Here is a 20963-nt window from a genome sequence, read left to right as displayed (position 1 = left end):
TGAAGCAAAAAAATAATCATATCTCATGATTGATATTTCATGTTTTCATAAAAATATGCCATGTTATTTTGTAGCTTACCATAGTATCCTTTCTTTTCTGCAGGAAGCCTTCAAACAATAACTTGGTCCCGTCCACAGACATGCTGGCCCATAGTTAGGTGATTTCATACTGTGGATACCAATGGTTTCATTTATGGACCTGGATGTTTCGGTGCGACTTCCTCCTCACGTTAGCTGCCATCACTTACTTCTGCTTCTGTGAAGTGCCACTAAATTTAGTAAATCCACCCCCCCCCCCTTTGGAATGACTGATTCTACTGCTCTTCAAGGACACACAGATAGAACGACTTCAGTGGGTGTAAATATCATTTATTACAGATCTTTAAAACCTCTTTATTTTCCTTTTTGCTCTTAAATTAGCCATCATTTTGTTCACGCAGTTATTTGTAAATGAAGGGAGAAATGACAAGAAACACTTTTTCATAGCTTAAAAGGTGGTAGGTGTGTGTTGAATTTGCTGTTAATAGCATAATCCCTTGCTCCATGGCGTCTTTAAATTCATAAAAATATAATATAAGGGACAAACTCTATTTGAAAACCAGAAGAAAAATAAAATAAAAACAGAAGCGAGGAGTCGTAAATGATACACCATGAGGACAACTTTGATAATACTAAATACAAAAATACATAGAAAATGTAAATCCATCCGTCTGTTCCATGCAGTGCACGTAAAACAGTCAAGAAAACAAAGAAAGGGGTTAATAAATTAACACACAAAATAATAAAAAGTGCATGATATCCATGACCTTTCTAGAGTTAGATGTAGCCCTGCTCGTCCCAACACTTCTGCGTCAGGTGCAGCTTCTGGCTTGTGGTGCCATTTATGGGTCTGATCCTACAATTGTTCGAGAACACATTATATGATATAGCGCATATACACATCTATGAACAGAGTCCCTTTGTGGTGTTTCTGTACATGTGGCTGCCTCTCTCTGACCTCCAACCAACTAACTGATAATACTGACCTGAGGAAAAGAAAGCAATCGATTGGCTGGAAACATCCAGTGATTACTGCTAAAGGTCTGACCTGGACTTAACCAACAGATCATGGACTGTCAGCATTTACAAATCAAGTAATCAACAAATTATTTTTAAATAGTTGCACACCTTTTTCCCCCTCACATGAACAAAAAAACTAAACTAAACCACACTTACTTTAAATTGCATATAAAACGTTCAAATGATTCTGCCCATTCATTTCTTGTCCATGTTGCATTTTGGGAAGGGGATAACTTTTGGGTCCTGGTTGGTTGTTTAGTCAGTCTTAGGTAGGAGGAAAGGGGCAGAGTCAACAGAGGGGCCGAGGAGAGGAAGGAGACGTGTCATGCTGTGCGATCACCGCTGTTTGAGCAGAGCTCTGTACATGGCAAAGCCCAGCACAGCGAACACAGTCGCACCGACGCTCGCCCTCAGCCAGAAAGTGGAGTTCTTCAGGTCTGCCTGAGCCATGTGCCTGTGCGGGGAGCACCAAGACAGAGCATGTGAAATGGTGAACAAAAAAAGAATACAGCATATACAGGACAAAAGCATAAAATACAACAGCATGGGTTGTTTTTTTGGAGGACAAATCAAAGTAATATGCTTGCTCCTCTGGAAATTTCCTGAATTAGGACCATAAATGACCAGAAACAATGATATCTGATACCAGCTTGAAACCGGAACACATGCTTTCTCTTGGACCAAATATAAGGCAGTTGAACGAAAAGAAGGAAAGGTGGTGGAATTAAAGACGATTAGAAATATCTTAACCGCAGATCACTGAAACTGTGTGCAGTCCTGGAGGTGTCAGAGGAAAATCAAAGTTATTAGTCACAATATAGATTTTAGTCAGTGGATAATTTGAAGACAACACATTGATCATATTTGGACAGATAGTGAGTAATCGATCATCCTACAACTTCTCTCATTGACCACAGCACAGATAGAAATCTTTAATCCACGCGTCAGTGTCGTGATCAACACATTTTCATCCTGAGATATTGAGACATTAATGGATACAACAATAATGCATTTGGCTAAATAATGAGCAGAAATTGTTGATTCACAATTGCAATTTGCAGACGCAAATGTTGACACCCGTCAGGCACTGCACTGTGGAAGTGAAAACCTTACTGAACACAACTACAAACACACACTAGAGGAACTACAAAGATGTAGGCTAATGACCAAAAAGGGGAGGAGAATGCAAGGCAGAGGAATGCATGTGTTGTATGTTGTAGATGTATGGCTTTAACAGTCCATACAAACCAATAAATCTCTACATACATGCATGCATACATACACAGACACTGAAGTAAACTGAAGTCATATGTGCACCGTTGAGTACCTTAAAAGACTCCATTAAGTCTCTCTGCAACATCAACAAGAAACACAGCTGTTCATGATTCTCTCCAACAATGATCTGATCTATAATGGAGGCTTCAGATTTTCAAAATCTGGCTCATTTACACTTGATTTAAGTGATCAGACAGCTATCAGAGTTTGACAACTTCCATCTTACCGTGTCTCTTTAGATGAGGAGGACAGAGACATGACTTTAACCTGATTACATTAACATCCAATTCATTTTTGAATCAGATTTTCTACATTGTGCACCCCCCCTCGTGATTTCTGCCTTTACCTGATTGAATTAGCTGCCCAGCAGAACGTCTCCATAAAGACGGACGCCCTCCTCACTGAAGACGGCTGAAACCTGCTGCATCAGGATGAATCCTCCTCTGACAGCAGGCAGCCCCCCCTTTCTCTCACACACACAGCCTTAATATCATCAGTACTGCTCAGCTCTACCCAGCCCATATAGCAGGAATTTATATCACCATTTAAACCTTTAAAAGCACAAGCTCGACCATCAGTGCCGCCATACATGGTCAAAACACAAAGCTACATGCACACACTGGGCATTTTCAAACTGTAGTACACACACACACCACATGTCAGTATCTCTGTTAGTGAAGAACTAGTACAACTGTTGCTTGTTATTTTAGTACTGCACACAATTCAAGTTGTCAACTGCATTCAAACCCTGAAAAAAAAGAAGAGGAAAACCTGGAAGCCTGTTTGGTGTCATGCTATTAATATCTGAAGTGATGGATGCTAACACACAATATGTAGTTCTGCCTCTGTCTCAGATGTTGACGCCATTTTAGACAAAGTCAAACACACAACTTTATAAAGAGCCATTCAACCTGCACTTGAGTTCAATAAACCTCCCATTTTATAGAAAACACCAATCTCTCTCTGTCTTTCCACTGTTGAAATGGACAGATGAAAAACAAAACCGTTCCCTGTACATTCACTAAAGACTAAGACAGAACACGGTTATTAACCCAGAGAGGAGTCATGCAACATGATCAGCAAAGGGTGAAGACATGTAAGAGGAAGAGAAAGACGGCCAGCCAGAAATGTGTGTATGAACTCCTATAGAGTGGAAGGAGAAACACAAAGACAGGAAATACAAAATAGGGAAAACTGAATGAAATGACATTGTAATAACTACCAATGTAAACAAAGAAACACATTGTCATTTTAACTTGTGAATTCTTAACCTACAGGAGATCCAGTAAACTAGTTATTTGAGGGTGTAAATACAATTGAAATAACACCACCAACAACAAATAAAGGGTCTCCTGTAGGTGCAGACTTCAGTGTTAATGGGAAAACAATCAGTCAAGAACTGTTTAAAAGTTTAGTGCAAAAGGGAAATTAATAAATATGTATATCATGTCAAACATCCAGACATACACAATTAAATGAGTTTCAGTTTGAATGAAACACATCCAAACACATGGTTGTGTTTCTCTCATTTGTTATGGAAATAAAATTCCCATCAGTCAAGATTTACCATTTACATATCCACTGCAGGACAGAAGCGACAGTGTTTCTCATGTTTCTAACTTATACTTTGCAACTTTTAGTCCTGGAATCCATGTTTCATCGTATTATAGTTTAATGTTAAATGTTCTAATTCAAGACATCGACTGGTTTAACACAGGAAGGAAAACAAAATGTTTGATGTTAAATTAATTTCTTAACATCGTCTGACTAACTCCACAACATTTTTGAATGCTATATAAAAAGGGTCAGTTTGATGGGTTACGTTTGCACAGCACAAACTCGTCACATCATGCCTTTCTCACATGGATTCAGCCACACTGTTACCTGCCTGGCAAGCAGCTTGTGTGTTAGCTGGCACAGCATGGTCACACATGGCTGTGTGAGAATGTGCAGAGTGCAGGTGGGCTGGCCGGAGCTGGAGCAGAGACCAAGGTATCTAACGTGACTCATGAGCTTGAGAAATACGACAAAATTACAAATGAACAAAAAAAACTATGGGCTCAGTTGTCATTCTGGTGTGAGACAACATGTAAATCTGAGGTTGTATTCACAAAGATCGTCCTCATTATACTGCATCTTCTTCACTACTTGTTGACCTGCTATTAACATTGGTCCCGAGTGATCAGGAAGGATTAGAGACCACCTCTTCAGTTAATGTCCTTTGACCTGCAGCAGTTTCGCAGTATTTTTACACTTATCGGCACTCGTATGTTAATTCATTTGTAGCCACCACCACAACAGTAACGCGGATCGTCACACAGTTCTTTCCTATTGCTTAAAACCTGTCTTTGTTGCAGCAATTTATAGGGCTTTGTTTTACTCAAACTTCTCCCCGACTCCTTTTTATCTCTCAAATTCAAAGTTGTCATTCTAGTATTAGAATATATTTTGCCGGTGCCTCATGTATTAGTACTTCACTTATGTTTCCTGATATCCGTCAGAAAAATTACAAATAGCTATTTTCCCCAAATCTTCCGGACTGAGAAGCCAGATCTGATGACAGACGACTCAGCCAGGAATATCTAAAGTCTGTGTGCATGCACCCGATAACTCAGGACTAATATTAATACCCTGTCCAAAAACTGATAAAAGTTAAAGGAGCGGCTGAGAAAACAGTCAATACCTGACATCCGTTGAAATGTCCCAAATTTCTATCTATGAAGGACAAGAATAATTCAACACCACAACATAAGCACCGCATGTGCTCCCTCTTCCCTGCAATGGATATGTTTTGTAAATCCGATGACTGATGGTGAGGACTAAAGGAAAGCTGAGCAACTATCACCAAGTGTTAGAGAGCTGGGGTGAAAAAGAGCCCCCTCTGTGGCCCATCCTGGAGGTCCAGTCCAAGGGTGGGAGAGACAGAGAGGAGTAGGGCTGTCGCGGAAAATGAATTTTCACTGCGATTAATACCATGGTATGTGATAAGTGATTTTATCACACGCACATACCACTCGCAATGGCTGCAGAGAGGAAAGGTCAATCAGGATGTGGCAAAGCAGTAGTAGACGCAGGGTAGCGACAGTCTAAGAGGAAGTGACACAGTATGTTGTCACAGCACGTACAGTAAGCTCATCAAACACAAAAAGGGACACAGCACCTGTTTGAACCATTGGTGCATTTTTTCCGTCTGAATCAGTGGGAATATGAGGCGATGCAATGTGCAATAGTGCGGTATTGTTTCTTCCTCTGCAATAGCCTGATTAATACCGGGGTATTTCATTTTAGCGATTATTGCGACAGCCCTAGAGAAGAGCAATGCAAACTATGTTAAAAACACTAGAGCTTCTTTAATATATGAACCTGTTGAAAGCGACCCTGCGGAGTTGGGCCTTAATATTGCGCAGCAGCTCCAACTTGAGGAGGTTCTGACACAGGCAATAGGGGCACCTGTTGCAGGCACAAATGCAGCGGAGACGGACGTGGCTGCGGAAAGACACACACAAAAAAGGTGTATTCACCACCATACAATTCAACCATGTCCTAGCAGGACCTACATCTGAGCTGAAACCCATACTGCTGCCATTTAATTCCACTGATTTAACCAAAACCTGACAAGTAAACATTTATGATGACGAATGAGGAGAAACCAAAAGGTAAAGCAAGGACAGTCACAAGAGCAAAAGAAAAGTGTTAAAGGTGGCAAATTAATAACTATATAAAAATGTTGCATCTGACAACTGCAACCTCACTGTGATCATTATGTCAACATAAAGCAGTTCGTGAACATACAGAATGGTTTATACCATTAGGCCAGAGTTACTTTTGATCTAAGATTGATCTAAAATAAAGCCTGAGCCTATGGCTTTAATGGTAATAATCTGCTGACCGGTCACAGAAAGTCACAAAAAAAATAAAGGAAGATTTGTCATTCAACTTGCTCCTTGTAAAAAGTGCCTATGTTTCAGTAAGAGCCTGAGTATTTACCCCACAGCAAATGTGTACTTATATACACTTGTATTGTGTATAATGTTATACACACACAATAAAAGTGTATGACATCGTGTATCTTAAAAAAAAAGAAAAATCACTTTCAATATGTTGATGAAGAGGAATTTGAATCAGGATAATCATGAATGGGACTTATTTCATGTGAATTGAAAATCTTGTGATTCATACTGAAGTGCCTCTAGAACTTACTTTCTTTATTATATATTTCACCACAATGTAACATTTATTCATTTCCATGTGTTGTAGAGCTATTTTAAAGACATTTATTGCAAAAATATAATGGATAGCAATTTTGGTCAGGATAGAGGAAAAGTGGAAAAGCACATGTAGGAAAGGACCAGAGTGTCTGATACAGCGCCCACTAGAGTTTAAAGGGTGAAAGCACATATAATGTTAATACTTACGGGTACATGGCCATGGTGGTGAGTCTAGTGTAGATGTCTTTGTTTGGTGACTCAGTCATGTTGCACGTAAACAGCTGAGGTGGGTGAAGCTTGTGCTTACGGCAGAACTCGTACGGCGAAAGGCTGTAGTGCTGCCGTACTTCATGCAGGTCTGACTTGGTAGCGATGACCACACACGGTGTTTTGCTGTCAATGAAGTATTGCTGCCAAACACAAAGGTTCGAGGTCACAAATTAGACTGTAAAATTGAGGTTCAGTGCCTGCCATCGTTCTGCAGTAATAATGAATCATTTGTCTTGTACACACCTTGTACACTTTGGCACAGTATTCAAAAGAGCGTGGGTTGTTGATGTCATACAAGAGGCAGACCACGTCACAGGCTAGGTCTGCCTCTGACAGAAAGTCAAAATCTGGCATCACCTCATGCAGCTTTTAGGGTGCAGACAAGAGAACAATGACAAGTTAATCATTTTACAAAATAATACTGATTATATACAATAAAAGAGTAAGCTTATGTAACTGTGATCCATAGTTGATATCTCCTGAGTGAATGGTACCTACCAGCAGGTACTTCTCCTGTCCATAAACGTAGGATGTGCTGATGGCATAGAAGGACTTGTGGTCTTCTCTAATCTTCCTCTGACGCTGTGGATGAAAACAAACAGAGTCAGTCATTTGTGATTTAGCTTGTCCACTTCAACAATGGCTTTGTGCATCACTTCCAACGCAAGGTTATTTACTTAAGTTCACCAAGCATTATTTTTTTTTTTAAAGGAGAATTGACACCGATCTGAGAAAGAACTGGTGGTGGTTCAACATCAGGTGCATTCTAGGTTTTTAATGTGTATTTAATAATAACAAAATAACAGAAACATCTAAAAAAAAATAATCACAAAATATTAAAATATGGATAAAAGCAGATGTAAAAACATTTTGCAAAATAATTACTGACCTGCAGATCTCTACCCAGGAAAGCTTGGAGAAAGCCGCTCTTCCCACTGCCCCGAGCCCCCAAAACATTACAACGAAAGACGCTGCGCTGAGTCTGTTTCTTCTGAAGATCAATGCGCTTGTTACGAGTCACTGTAATAGGTAACACATGTAGACACAATGAACAGTTGAAACCGCCAAGGTAATTTTTATAAATAATTTTGATAGCAAACTGGTTTTCATCTGTGATTTGTACGGAATGTTTTCGATTGAAAACAAATGACAGACAAACAACACATAATTCCACTAAGCACAAACACCAAAATATAACTTCACATACATTTTACTTCACTGTAATATTTTCACAATCTTACCTGTAATAGCAGCTGCTTGTGACTCCTGTTCATAGATGATGGAGTAGCCCAGGTAACCTAAATACTCTAAACTACGCTGTACATCCAAATATGTTGTTAACCTAAAACAGAAATAAAAACACACATAAATCTAGGGACATTTGATTATGATTTACATGTGTAAATTGATCAGAATGTTAAATAAGAAAAGTGCACGTCCTACAGTGAAAGTATTTAGTTTAAAATAGGTACATGTGTGTATTAATAGATATGTTCCACACTCACGTCCACTGAGAGAGGTATCCCTGGTATGTGATCCACCCCTGGTCGTTAGTGCAAACTGTGTTGTTGACATCTGGACCCCATGGCATGTAGGGAAACACTTTGAACAAGTCCTTCACTTCCTCAGGTGACAGTGCACAGTCTCTATCCTGGATCAGGCAATGTACACATTAATTTAACCAAGTCTGGACACAAGAAGCATTGATTAAATACAAAGTAATTAACACAGTGAGCTGACCACTCACTTTGTCGTGTTTATCAAACACACTCTGAAGGAAGAGGTAAGCATTGTGGTTCAGCTCCGTAGTACAGTCCGGTGGGATCTTTATCCTGGAATTAATGGAGGGGCGCAAACATTAATGTGACAAAGGGGTGTATGACATTTTGTGAATAAATAATGTGCTTAAAGGAGTTCAGGCCATCAAAAAATCCAGACTTGCACAGACATTAAGTCCTGTTATGCTGTTTTCTTCAGCACAGAAATCAATACGGCTGAGGATCACAATGGATTTCTGATTCTAGTCTCATTGACAATGTTCAGATTTAATAAGATTACCGATAAATTTACATTTGATATGGATTCATTTCAAGACATTCCCGGTTCCATACCAATTTTGCTTGGTTGCAAAAAAAAATTTCTCAAAACCAATGCTACGAATTGTGCAAAATTTGGATTTCTCTTATCTAAGTGCAGCAGACTACAGCTTGAACACTTGCATCTAAATGATCACCCCTAAAAAAAACCTGTCAAGTCAACAATGTAAAAGCTTGATTTGTCTACTGTAAAAATAAATATGTACCTTGTTTGTTTTTTTAATATGAACTTACAATGGGAACAGGTATTCCTGTGTGAGCTCCAGGTCATCGTCATAACCGAACCTCCTCAGCACAGTCCAGGTGGTCTCGTGTCGACCTCGTTGAATGAAGAGGGTGTGCAGGAACAGGAAACCTACAAGAACCAGCCAGTGAAACGGGCTATGTGACAATGATGTTCACTATCACAAATTAATGATGGTGTGGAAAAGCGATTGTTGAGGGAATACGAGGAGGGATCAATAATGACATGGAGAAGAGAATTAACAGAAAAAAGAGGTGGAAACCTTTGAGTGTGAGCCCATTGTCCTGAACACCGTCCGTCATGTTTCTCCTGACTACGTTCTTTACATCCTCTAAGGCCTGTGGTGCCAGAGGTGTATTGAAACACGTTCTCTGTATGCACAAAAGTGAGACATTGACCAAAACAAGTTACCATTGGAAAACCTTTTTTTGAACATTTGCCTCAAGACATTGTTATATTATACTTCAAAGCTCGATAAGAAACTTCAAAATTCAACATCATAATAATGATGTTCACAGTGAGAAAGTAAAGTGGAATACATTACCTGGAAGAAGTTGAGCTCATTGTCATTAAGGATGCCATCATTGTCAAGGTCAGACACTTTAAAGATTCTGGTTAAAGCCTTAATGCAAGATGACTTCAGCTGTAACAGAGAAACAATGAATGTGTTTGTTTAGGTTATGTTATACGGATCAGGGCTTCCCAAGCAGTTACCCTTGAGCATGATTTTCACTTGCAAATCTGGAAGTAATTTAAACAGGCAGTTTTCAAATCATGCGAGACTTTTCAGTGATTCAGTGAGATATTTCAATATTTTTTTTCCTACTATGACAAGTAAAACAGTTTTCTCATGCATCTACTATATCAAACATCACCTCCTTCTCCTCTGGGCAGTACAGAGGTCCTGTCGGGTGAAGAACAGCCTTCTGGGCATAATAAAAGAGCTCAGAGATGTTCTTCAGATTTTTGGCAGAGCACTGAGGAAACAGAGGATACATGTGAGTGACGGCTTATACCTTTTTATTAAATTGTACCTAAGCAAAATTCCACTTAGCATGAGTGATTTTAAAGACGTGTATTTTAACAAAATGGCGAGACTGAAACTGGTTAAATTTTATCATTGGGTTCTTCCATGCATGATGTGAAATAAAAGTAAACGTGATCTAGCAGCATGGCAGTGAAGGCGCTGACTTGACGTCAGTAGTGTGGCAGAGGTTCAGCTATGCAGTCTGACAGCCACCATAGTATTTGAGGTAAGTCACATCACATCAACCCCACCCTATTAGCTACAACATGAAAATGAAGCTCATAACAGAGCTGCTGAGAGAGTACTTTTTCAATACTTTCTGTTCAGTAAGATTTTGAAATCTGCACTTGCAGAGTATTTTCTAAACTGTGATGAAGATTTATTTGGACATAAACAATCTTAATTTTAAACACTGGCCCCAGTTAAACACAAAGCAAGCCTTGAAACACTGGTGTGCATGTTTTTCATGAGTTAGACTCAACAGCTATGGGACTGTCCAAAACTCTACCCACTGTGCATGCGTCTTTCCTCACGTCCCCGCCTCAACATGGTAACTAATACAACCTTAGAGGGCATGACCGAACACTCTCATGCGACAGCTTGAGTGGACAGCTTGAACGGAATAGCTGACAGTGGCCAGTGTCTTGTGACAGCCATGCTGTTCAACATCACACTTGGTTTACTGAGGTCCTGGCCACTGAGCTGCTGCTGGTGGTATGATAGCATACAACAGTGTAAGTGAAATAAGGAGATGAAGTGCAGTCCAAGAGCAGCTGAGGGTCAAATCTATCCTGCACACAGCTAGTATCGACAAGACGGACATTGCTACGATTGGATTTTCAGTCAGCCTTTCACATTTCATTTGCTTTCAAGTACCTCGTCACTCTGACATTTAACAGCTCTGTAGGAGTGAATCTGAGACATTTATAAACATTAATTTGTCTGTCTGCTTTGCATTGATCCCTTACCTCTACACACGTCTCAATATCCTGGTATTGATTCATGATTGGCAGGATGGTCTCCATGCTACTGTGTTCCACAAGATCCGACTTGTTCCCCACAAGGATTAGTGGTACCCTGCAATTCAATAAAACCAGTTCGTAAGTACTACATTAAAATTAACACTATATTTGCATATTTTATTTTTTTTCAAATCAGCATTCATGTTTTCTGTGAACACATTGCAGTATAATGGAACTTTTCAAACTAACCGACTATATATTAATTGATTATAAAAGGCAGCACAGGATTAACAGCTGTACTGTTTCAAACAGTATGTACCATTCATTTTATTAGGTAATGTAACCGTTAGGCTTTGAATTGTTTCCTGTTGCCATGGCTGATTTAACTGACGTAAACAATCAAGACTCATGAAAAGCCTGCTGGCCTTGTATAAGAGATTTCCAAGAACAAATAATCATCAGCAGGTGCACATTACACTATTTTAATATGACAGTGAGACTGCAGATCCAAAGGACCACCAGTCTGAGTTACAGTTATGACTGTAGAGAATGTACAATAACATGCATTTAAGTGTCCTGAACACACCTGCTATCTTTGTCTGTTCTGTCATTTATAAGAGGAATCCAGTGGCTTGTCACCTAGAGGAGAGGAGCACAACATCCCACAATGTTGCTGACATTCATAATTCAAACACCAATCCATTTTCACAGATAAATAGGTGGCAGCATGACTGAATCATCCTGTTTCAAATTCTGGACATAGTGCCGTTTTGCATTGAATCAACTACACCGAATACAGAGAGAAACTCCACTCACCTTTTCAATGGACTTCTTGTTGTTGACAGAGTAAACTATGCAGATAACATTTGCCTATGATGGAAAAAATAACAGAGTAAGCTCTGATGTGCATAAAACGCACAAGGAGTTGACATATGACTGAATGAGAGAAATAAATTAGTAAAACCAACCTTGGATATTTCTTGATACAACTGTTCATCGGACTGTTCTGCTTCTAAAAGACAAATAAAAATGCACATTGATATCTTGTTTTTGAATTGGCTTCAGCCAAATCAGAGTATTACTAGTATGATGGTGTAGGTATCAGTAGTTATGCTCTGGTCAGTGCTTATTAATTACAAATAAACTTTTTTCAGACATGATAACAATAGTTTGTGTGTGTGGTGAGGTTTTGCAGTGGTTGCCTCATCTCTACCAAGTCAGGTTAATTTAATGGCTAGTTGGAGAGTGTGAGTCGTGGTGGGGGAGGTTTACCCGAGTAGTCCACTATGTGTGTGGGCACCCTCTCTGGGGTGACGTCAGCTGGGATGGTGATCTCTTCAGCTCGGAGGGGAACCTGGAAGAATAGGTTGGGATAATGATCCCAAATGGTGACAACAAGCAAGACTGAATTAATATTACATGTATGTGTATACACTCAGAATGAGTGCATACACTTTAATTTATTATTGATGATACATACCTCATCAGGAAACTCTTCACTGACCAGAGACATAATAAGTGACGTCTTCCCCACTTTGGCTATTCATGGGTAAAGGACACAGAAAACATTGTTATTAAAATGTGTAATAATACCCATCTTATTTATTATAATATTCATTAGCAGAGATAGTGCAAAGATTAGAGCAGTGGAAGATGATAATGTATTTTGGATTATTGGTTAACAGCATTTTCTTTCTTAATTTCTGACATGTAACATACCATAACATAATTACTGTCTGCCACCCTAGTTTACACTTCACCACTTGCTTCTTCTCAATGTCACTGTTTTAGTAGGATAACTCAAGCCATCCCACAACTTGTACAAAACTGAACTTCACAACACTGAAGTTAGCATGGGGTATTTTGGCTACAACTCCCTCAGAAAGCATCAGTGCCAACTCACCTAACATGGCAATGTAGGTCATCCTGCATGGACTCTACTAAAATATAAATAGTCCTGACAACACATACAAGAGGGGAAAATAAGCATCAGATGTATTTGATTTAATTAAAAACAACTGAACCATTTCAGCTGATCAACAAAAACCTTTAATGTCAAATTTCCTCAAAATCATTTATGTTTTTTGTGTTGTGCTACATGATAGCAAACTTTGCGTTTTTGCAATACTGGTCAAAATCTGGGGTTTTAGAAAAATGCAAAGTATTATGACAAGCCTTGTGTCATAATACTTACATTGTAGACTGCAGAATAAGAGGAATTTTACTATCTACACTCATCAGCCACTTACACCTTACTATTACTGGGTTAGGCCCCATCTGTGCTCTGAGAACTACCTTAATTCTTTGTGGAATAATTGCAACAAGGTGCTGGAGATTCCTCTGAGATTCTGCTACGTGTTTGACATGGTAGCATCACGCAGTTACAGCAGATTTGTCGATTGCAATTCCATGATGTGAATCTCCCTTCCCACCACATTCCAGAAAGGTATAGGATTGTGATCTGATGATCGTGGAGGCCATTTAAATACTCTTAACTGATTTTAAGTTTAAGATGATTTGAGCATTTAGAAGTGGTTTAATTATCCTGCTGGAAATAGTCACCAGAGGATGGTATTGGGTACACTGAGGTCATAAGGAGATGGATGGTGAATAAAAATACTTGTGGCATTTTAATGATGCATAAATTGTACTGAGGGGCTCAAAGTGTGACAAAAAATCCCAGACACCACATCCCCACCAACCTGGTCTGTTGAGACAAGCCAGGGTTAATCCATGCTTTCAAGCCAACTCCAACTTTTGACACTACTGTCTGGCAACCTCTTTCCAATGTTTAATACTGTTCAATTTTGGTGAGCGTGTGAATTGTAGTCTCAGTTTCTTGTTCTTAGCTAACTGAAGTGGAACGTGGTGTTCTCTTGTGCCGTTGTAGTCCAACCAAAGTACAAAGTGCAACATGTTCATGATGGTCTTCTGCATAAGTGGCAATTTGAGTTATTTTTTCTATCTATCATGTCAAACCATTCAGACCATTCAACCTCTGGCATTAACAACAAGGCATTTTTCACCCAGAAAACTGATGCTTATTGATATTGTCTCTTTTCTGACCATTCTTCATAAACTCTAGAGATGAGTACGCTTAAGAAAATCCTGGTAGAAAAGATATTTATGAAATATTCAGACGAGCCTGTCTGGCACCAACCACCCTTCAGCTTTCCAAATCACATAAATCACATTTTCTTACCCATTGTTATGCTCAGTTTCGTCTTGATCATGTCTACATGCCTCAATGCACTAATTTATGCACTGCATAAATAAGCATTGACAAGCAGTTAAACTGGTGAGTTTATATTTCCACCAGTCTAATTATAACAAACCTGCTAGATTAGTAGTTTTATAATCATATATTTGGCCACCTGACACCTAAGAGTAAATTCTGTGTGACATTACACCCTCATCCTTGCGTGTGAATGAGAGGGGGAGAGCTGACAGGACATTGACACACTGATGGGACACTGGTTAGCCATCATACACCAGGGGATGTTTAATAGGCTACCACTACTAGACAAACCATAATCCTGAATACTTATTCTCATCAACTTGTATATAACTCAGAGTTACAGTGAATGGTTGTCTAACGGTCGCTGTACTTCTCTGGCCCTTGGGTCACACACAATCACATTAAAGATTTCCACGCTTCGTCTGATAGCAGTAGCGTTAGCCCCCTCGCTAGCACGTTAGCTAATAAAACATTCAATCGCTGCGTGATTGGAGGCGCCTGCTACTTACGCTCTCCTACGAGCAGAATCCTCACGTCCTTCCTCATGTCGGAACTTGGCTTCCACTACAGAAAATGACCGTCTTTTCTGTTTCATGCAGTCCCCCTCCAGCAGTTAAAACTGTCGGGCCTGCGCACTCGCGTCCTCCGTCCTGTCGCTGTCAAACTCCCGGCGCCTTTGTAGGACAAAACGGACAGACACTCCTCGGTGCTTTCCGGACGCTTTCTTTACAGTTTGCAACTTATCAGGTCAGCAGAAATACAATTCAAATAGTCGTGAGCGGAACATTTGCCCAACATTTCATGTTAGTTTCATTATTTTTAAGCGCCTTTTCTGCCGTTTCGCAATATATGTTGCTGCACCGCTGACCTCCACTACCCGGCAACTACAGGCAGCCGCATAGGTCAAACTTCATTTGAAATTTAAATGCGTACTTTGCTGCCCCCTGGTGCCTAAAGTTAATACTGCGAGTATAGCGGTCAACTTGAGAGTGAGTGTATTCATGTAAACCAGGGGTCACCAACCTTTTTGAGACAGAGAGCTACCTTAAGGGTAAAAAATAATATGGAGGGCTACCATATAATATTTTTTTGTTTGTTTACCATTTAAATGATTAATATTATGCATTTAACTGCATACACATTCATTCCAGTGCTTACTCCTAACGATTACCAGTTTTTATAAACAATATCAAAGATATTTTACTGAGTGATCATATGGATACATGCAAGTGAGGTGAAGTGAAGTGAGCCCGCGGGCACCGTATTGGCTGCCTGCGGGCTACCAGGTGCCCGCGGGCACCACGTTGGTGACCCCTGATGTAAACTATAATATTCGGACTATTTTTAACGATGATGTGCACTGCCCACAGACATACAGACAGACAGATTTAGAAAATGGAATTTATTTGTCCAGACATACAATCTTGAAAAACATTCACAAACAAATATAAAATTCAATTTTTACATGTCACCTGAAATATATAATATCTAATGTGAAAAAAAAAAAAAAAAAAAAACTTTTGAAGTCTGTAATATACCATCAGATCCTGTGTCCAGTATTGAGGTGATTACATGGAGGTCAATCCACACCATGGAACAGTCAGTAAAAGCTCAAGGTGTTTTATGACAACACAAAGTTTAGAGTCAGCATTGGAGCAATGTGGCGATCGGGTCACAGTTCATTGGCCGTGCTGCAGTCGCACTGCCACGTGAATTTTCTTGAACTGCAGTCATCTTACCATCATCTTGCGGACAGCTCTCTCTGCAGTTTAGTTTCTGTACTTCATGTTGGCTTCAACTACAACGAGACACATACACACAATGCAAAGCATGACCACTTTCTGTGGTGTGGTGGGAGCAGTTTTATATTAGTATGATCACTTATCTCACTCTATGAGGACTAACTGAAGAGTGAAACCTGGAGCAGAATAACCTTCACTTTGGTCTTGAACAAAATATCTCATCAACGTTCAAATTTCATGAGAGAATTACATGTAGGTCTGACAAAAGGCAGAAAAGTGCAGGAATTGTTTTTGAATGTGAGTGAACTTTGAGACCTTAGGTGATAATATGATTAAATGTCAAGCTACAATCATAAACATAGCCACATGGTCTCACTTAACAACTAAATTATGTGAAGAAACATCTCTTAGCCCGAACTGTGTGTGTGTGGTCATACTCACCAGTGTAGTCCTGTGGTGCCATGGGTCTGGACAGGACCTGTTTCAGGGCATCCAACCATTCCCTTTTCTCCCTCTCCTGCTCACACATGAAAACGAACAGTCGCCCCGGCGTGTCCACCATAAGGCCACAGTTCCACTTGTTTCCACGTGTGTGTTTTGGGACGTATTCCTTCACAGCGTAACCATTGCTCTCTGTGCCGATGAAGACGGCGCCTAACTCCTCTGCATCCTACACTCACGGTGAGGAGAGCGTAAATATTTTTGAACATAGTTTAGTAGTAGATTTGATATCCTGAAATACTAAAGCAGTGCACACAGCGTCAGGTTAGAATGAGAGGAAGTTGTGTCCTCACCAGTTGGCCTTTGAAGTAGAGCAACTTCCTGTTCTGAGAGTCCAAAATAAACCATCTCTTTTTGAATGACTCCGTCTGCTGTTGAAACCCATATTTAATACAAACACTTCACATGAATAAGAACAATGACATGTTGATACAGTATAGGCGTGTGTTTGTACCTGGCCTTCATTATGTTGTGGGAAAAATCAAGACCCCATAATGTAATTTTACTACATTTTAGTAGAGTAAGACTCCAGGAAATTAATAGAAACCTGTGTGTGCGTGTGCACACTTAACCCTTAGGACCTTTTCTGGCATGAAACACAGTTTCCACAGTTTGCGAGGACCACAGTCCTCATAGTCCAAAGCCTGGTTCTAATGGGGCAGAACCTAATTTCTGAGGAACTGATTAAAGTTAGGATTAATATGTAAATTCATCGTGAGGTTAAGTTTAGAGTTACGTATTAACTGGTTAAGACAAAGGTTAGGGATAAGGGTTTAGTTCGGCTGGAAGTCAATGCAGTGTCCTCACAATGACAGATGTGCAAATGTGTGTGTATATATATAAGAGGAATTAAATACACATTTATATGTAAGACTTAAACAAGAAGAATCAATCAAAGAAGCAGTTTAGTGCTGACTGATAAAAGTAATGAATATTATTTTTTTATGACTCACCTGTGGCCCTGTCTTTTCCATGTATCCTTCTTTGAGGTAGTTTCTTGTTATCTTTGGTATCAGCTAATAAAAAGATGTAAAGGTAACACGAGGCAAAAAAGTATGCACATTTCATATTTCTGTCCTTATTGCTGTAAAGGTAAAGTTAAATACATTAAAAGAGCAGCATTGTAGCTGCTGAAAAATGAAAACATTTACAAGAATGGATGCTTACTTCTTCATCACTTCCCGTCGGATATGCTGTTTTCAGGTACGCGTAGCGAGCTGCACGAATGGCGTTGTACCATGTGACTATTTCCTAGAGCAGAGGACGAGACCCTGAGTTTCTCCACAGCCAAAAAAAAATAAAACAACTCACAAATGACATTTACAATATAATTACCTCAGGACTCTCGTGATAAACATAGAGGTTCCTGGAATGAATGGCATCTTGGTAAGTGAGCTGCAGCCCGTGAGGATGACCTATTTTGTCTGGCTGAAAAGTGGCGTTCAGGTCCTTGATAGAAATCACAGCTTTAGGGCCTTTGGACTCCTAGATCACACATGTATCGACGCATTATTAGCACACCAGATGTTGTTTGCAGCAGCCACAGTGATTTATTAAGACTTTATTTGTGGTTTTAACAAGAAAATAAAGTAAAAATCCCGACAGGCAGAGGTAATGTGAAACCTGTGAAAAAGCAATTGTCGTGGGGAACTCACATTATCCTTGTTGTAATAAGTCAGGGTGAATTCTCTCTCTGACAGCACAAACTTCCTCTTCAGAAACTGTGTGTTCTCTTTTCCTTTCTTCCACAACAACCCTTCATAGAAACCTGGTATCAATCCAACAAAACAAAAAAAATCACTCAGTTAACCCTTTAAGGTACTACTCAACCATTTGGTCGACCACACTTTAAGTCACTATATCTCATTGAAAAACGCATCAAACTGAACTCACTAACACTTAATGTGACTTGTTCTGAATGTTGTACTTTATGAATTATGCAAACCAGGTTTATTATGAACAGACGTCTCAACCATTTGGTAGAGGCCTGTATCTGAAATATTGTAGGGTCTAATTTAAAGGTGCATTATGTAATAAATCTAAAGCAACTGGCCATAAAATCCTCCTAATATGTCACAGAGACTCAGGAATAATGTTCATATAACAAACTGAACTCACCAACAACAACAGTACAGCCAAAAAAAATATTTTGCAGACTGCAAATCATGTTTATGTTTTGAAATCATGTTTTGGCATGTGGTGCCACCTACCGCCGTCTACCAATCATTGCAGTCAGTAGAGTCTCAGCTGCCGAGCAACCACGGGTTGCCAGTTACGTCAGAAAAAGAAACCTAAAAGACCTCGGTATTTTGAATTTGAATGTAGTAACCGTTTTCGGCACCTTTAAAAAAAAATTACAAAATTACAAAATCTATAAAAATATTGATTGTCTTTATTGTTATTATATGTAAATAAAATAAAATAATACAAAATGCAAATAAATAATTTTCCTTTACTTTTTTCTGGGTGTGTACCTTAAAGGGTTAAGGGTGATTTAATCAGTTTACACTGGCCTCACTCATCTTCACTATACATCAAACAGGTCTGCATGTTGGAACAACCACGGTTTAACACTAATAGACAGACTAATAGAATAAATATTCATGTTGTGCAGTGTAAATGCACAGCATCACCTGTGGTGTATGCAATTGGAGGATACTTGGTTTCCCCGCTGAACTCTGTCCTCTCATATTTGGCCCGGATCCACTGCTCTCGCAGGACACTACAGTTCAGGAGCAAACATGGAAGACAGCCGCATGAACATAATCACCACACTGCTTTCATCTATAGCAGCAGAAATGAATCAGTATGCCATGTCAACAGTCAAAAGTTGCACTTCTATTTTTTAGTGGTATTGCTCCATCATCAATCTGTGACACTTCTGTGACTATGACAACCATATAAGGCTTAGCGGAGACAATGAGACATTTGAGAAGAAGAACATCCTGGAAAAAAATATACATACGCGTTGTCATTTTCCTGTGGCCGGTAGTAGTATGGTGGAACAGCTCTCTCATACATCATTTTGGCACTGGCGTTGCCACTGGATTTCATGAACTGAAGAAGACACACAGACATCCTGCTATTTACTGACATACAATCATTGTAATAAAAAGGATGGGGTGTTATAACAGTCCATACCTCCACCAGCTCATCCTCACAGAAGTCCAACTTTATGGATTTGACTCGGCTGGAGAGGCTGCGATGCACACCAGAGCAGTTCAGACACAGAAACACTCCCAGCTTGTAGGACGCCCAGTCTGGATCTGAGGTGTGTGGAAGACGAGGGATTTGAATTAGAGGCGCAGCTTGTGAACAGGCAAGGCAGGCAACTGCTTGGGGCCCCGAGCTGATAGGGGGCCCCCGACACTCGGAGCCTGAGGGCTGTTTTTACTGAAATGTGCAGTGACCAGCTGCCTCCCTGTCCCCCTTAAAAAACAATGGGCGATTTGCAATGACATCTCAGTAGGAAACCTCCCTAAAGAGGCCCCACCTCACGTTAACGTGTGTGAAGTTGGAAAATGAAGAGGATTATTTACAGTGTAATGCATATATTTTGTTACTCAGTTTGTTTTTTTTTTCAGTTATTTACAGTATTTTATTGTTCTATATATTTATTATAATGTGTTTTTTTTAATAGTGTAATGTATTTCTTCTTTTTTTTTACTTAGTTTATATAGTTTTTTTAAAAGCTATTTACAGTATTTTATTGTTCTTTACATTTATAGTTTCACATACTTTTTAATAACATTTTTCCATGTTATTTCATTCATTTCAAAAACAAAGGGCCCCCTTGGAATTTTTTCTTAGAGCCCCTACAGACTCTAGAATCGCCTCTGATTTGAATGCAACACTTATCGCAAGCTCACAGTGCTACTGAGAGTAGAAGTAATATATAATAAACATGCATTTTTAACATCTATGCATATATAAAACAAGTTAAGATAACAAAAATAGATTACGACGTGTGTTTCGTTCACTTTTCAGCAAATCTATTAAACCCTGATGTGCAGTTCTCACCTGACGCACCACAGTCAGCGCAGCGGCTGTTGTGCGGCTCCTTCACTAACTCCAGCAGGATCCTTTTGTTTCGCTCATGGTTTGACATTGCTGTGCTGAGACGGGCTCTCTTCTTCACTTCTCAAATGACGACAACAAAGACGACGATGATGATGATGAAGGCCGCTGTCCAAAACACAGCATGGTTCTCACATTGTTTTAGGCGCGGCAGAACAGCGGAAAAAAGACGCCAAAACGAAAAGTGGAAGTTGCGACAGACAGGCCACATGTAGGATGTTTCACCACAGAGAAGAGACGGATCTCAATCCTCTTCCTCCTCCT

General features: G+C 39.7%; 2 protein-coding genes across 3 annotated transcripts; both read right to left on the bottom strand.

The window, feature by feature from the left end:
• Nucleotides 1-442: 442 nt before the first annotated feature.
• LOC310933309 (mitochondrial Rho GTPase 1-A) lies at nt 443-15243 on the bottom strand. Of its 2 annotated transcripts, XM_083896763.1 has the most exons (20): nt 14889-15243; nt 12622-12680; nt 12414-12495; nt 12110-12153; nt 11958-12011; nt 11728-11780; nt 11148-11256; nt 10028-10129; nt 9697-9795; nt 9415-9523; nt 9143-9263; nt 8560-8644; nt 8318-8463; nt 8054-8154; nt 7702-7832; nt 7311-7394; nt 7056-7178; nt 6750-6952; nt 5698-5820; nt 443-1513 (listed from the first exon to the last, which is right to left on the bottom strand). In XM_083896763.1, exons 1-20 carry the CDS (start codon nt 14923-14925, stop codon nt 1396-1398), a joined length of 1983 nt encoding a protein of 660 aa, XP_083752889.1. In that variant the 5' UTR covers nt 14926-15243; the 3' UTR covers nt 443-1395. The 2 variants fall into 2 exon arrangements, with proteins under 2 accessions (XP_083752889.1, XP_083752890.1); XM_083896764.1 differs by lacking the exon at nt 5698-5820.
• A 705-nt stretch (nt 15244-15948) lies between these two features.
• On the bottom strand, nt 15949-20730 carry adap2 (ArfGAP with dual PH domains 2; the record flags this gene model as incomplete). Its single annotated transcript, XM_083896882.1, has 11 exons — nt 15949-16177; nt 16563-16791; nt 16916-16993; nt 17576-17638; nt 17790-17873; nt 17958-18107; nt 18278-18390; nt 19256-19344; nt 19588-19679; nt 19764-19888; nt 20643-20730. 11 exons carry the CDS (start codon nt 20728-20730, stop codon nt 16149-16151), a joined length of 1140 nt encoding a protein of 379 aa, XP_083753008.1. The 3' UTR covers nt 15949-16148.
• Between the last annotated feature and the right edge of the window lie 233 nt (nt 20731-20963).

This window comes from Microchirus variegatus, assembly GCF_963457635.1.
Source record: "Microchirus variegatus genome assembly, chromosome: 10".
Taxonomy (NCBI): Eukaryota; Metazoa; Chordata; class Actinopteri; order Pleuronectiformes; family Soleidae; genus Microchirus; species Microchirus variegatus.
Note: the sequence above shows the minus strand (reverse complement) of the source record. Positions and strands in the feature narration are given on the sequence as shown.

Excerpts from the sequence above, each read along its gene's own strand:
- LOC310933309 (XM_083896763.1), bottom strand. The coding sequence starts at position 14,925 with ATGAGGAAGGACGTGAGGATTCTGCTCGTAGGAGAGC. Across the intron at positions 9,264-9,414 it reads CAATGGGCTCACACTCAAAG|GTTTCCTGTTCCTGCACACC; the intron begins GTTTCCACCTCT and ends TGGTTCTTGTAG. Across the intron at positions 8,155-8,317 it reads GGATACCTCTCTCAGTGGAC|GTTAACAACATATTTGGATG; the intron begins GTGAGTGTGGAA and ends TTTCTGTTTTAG.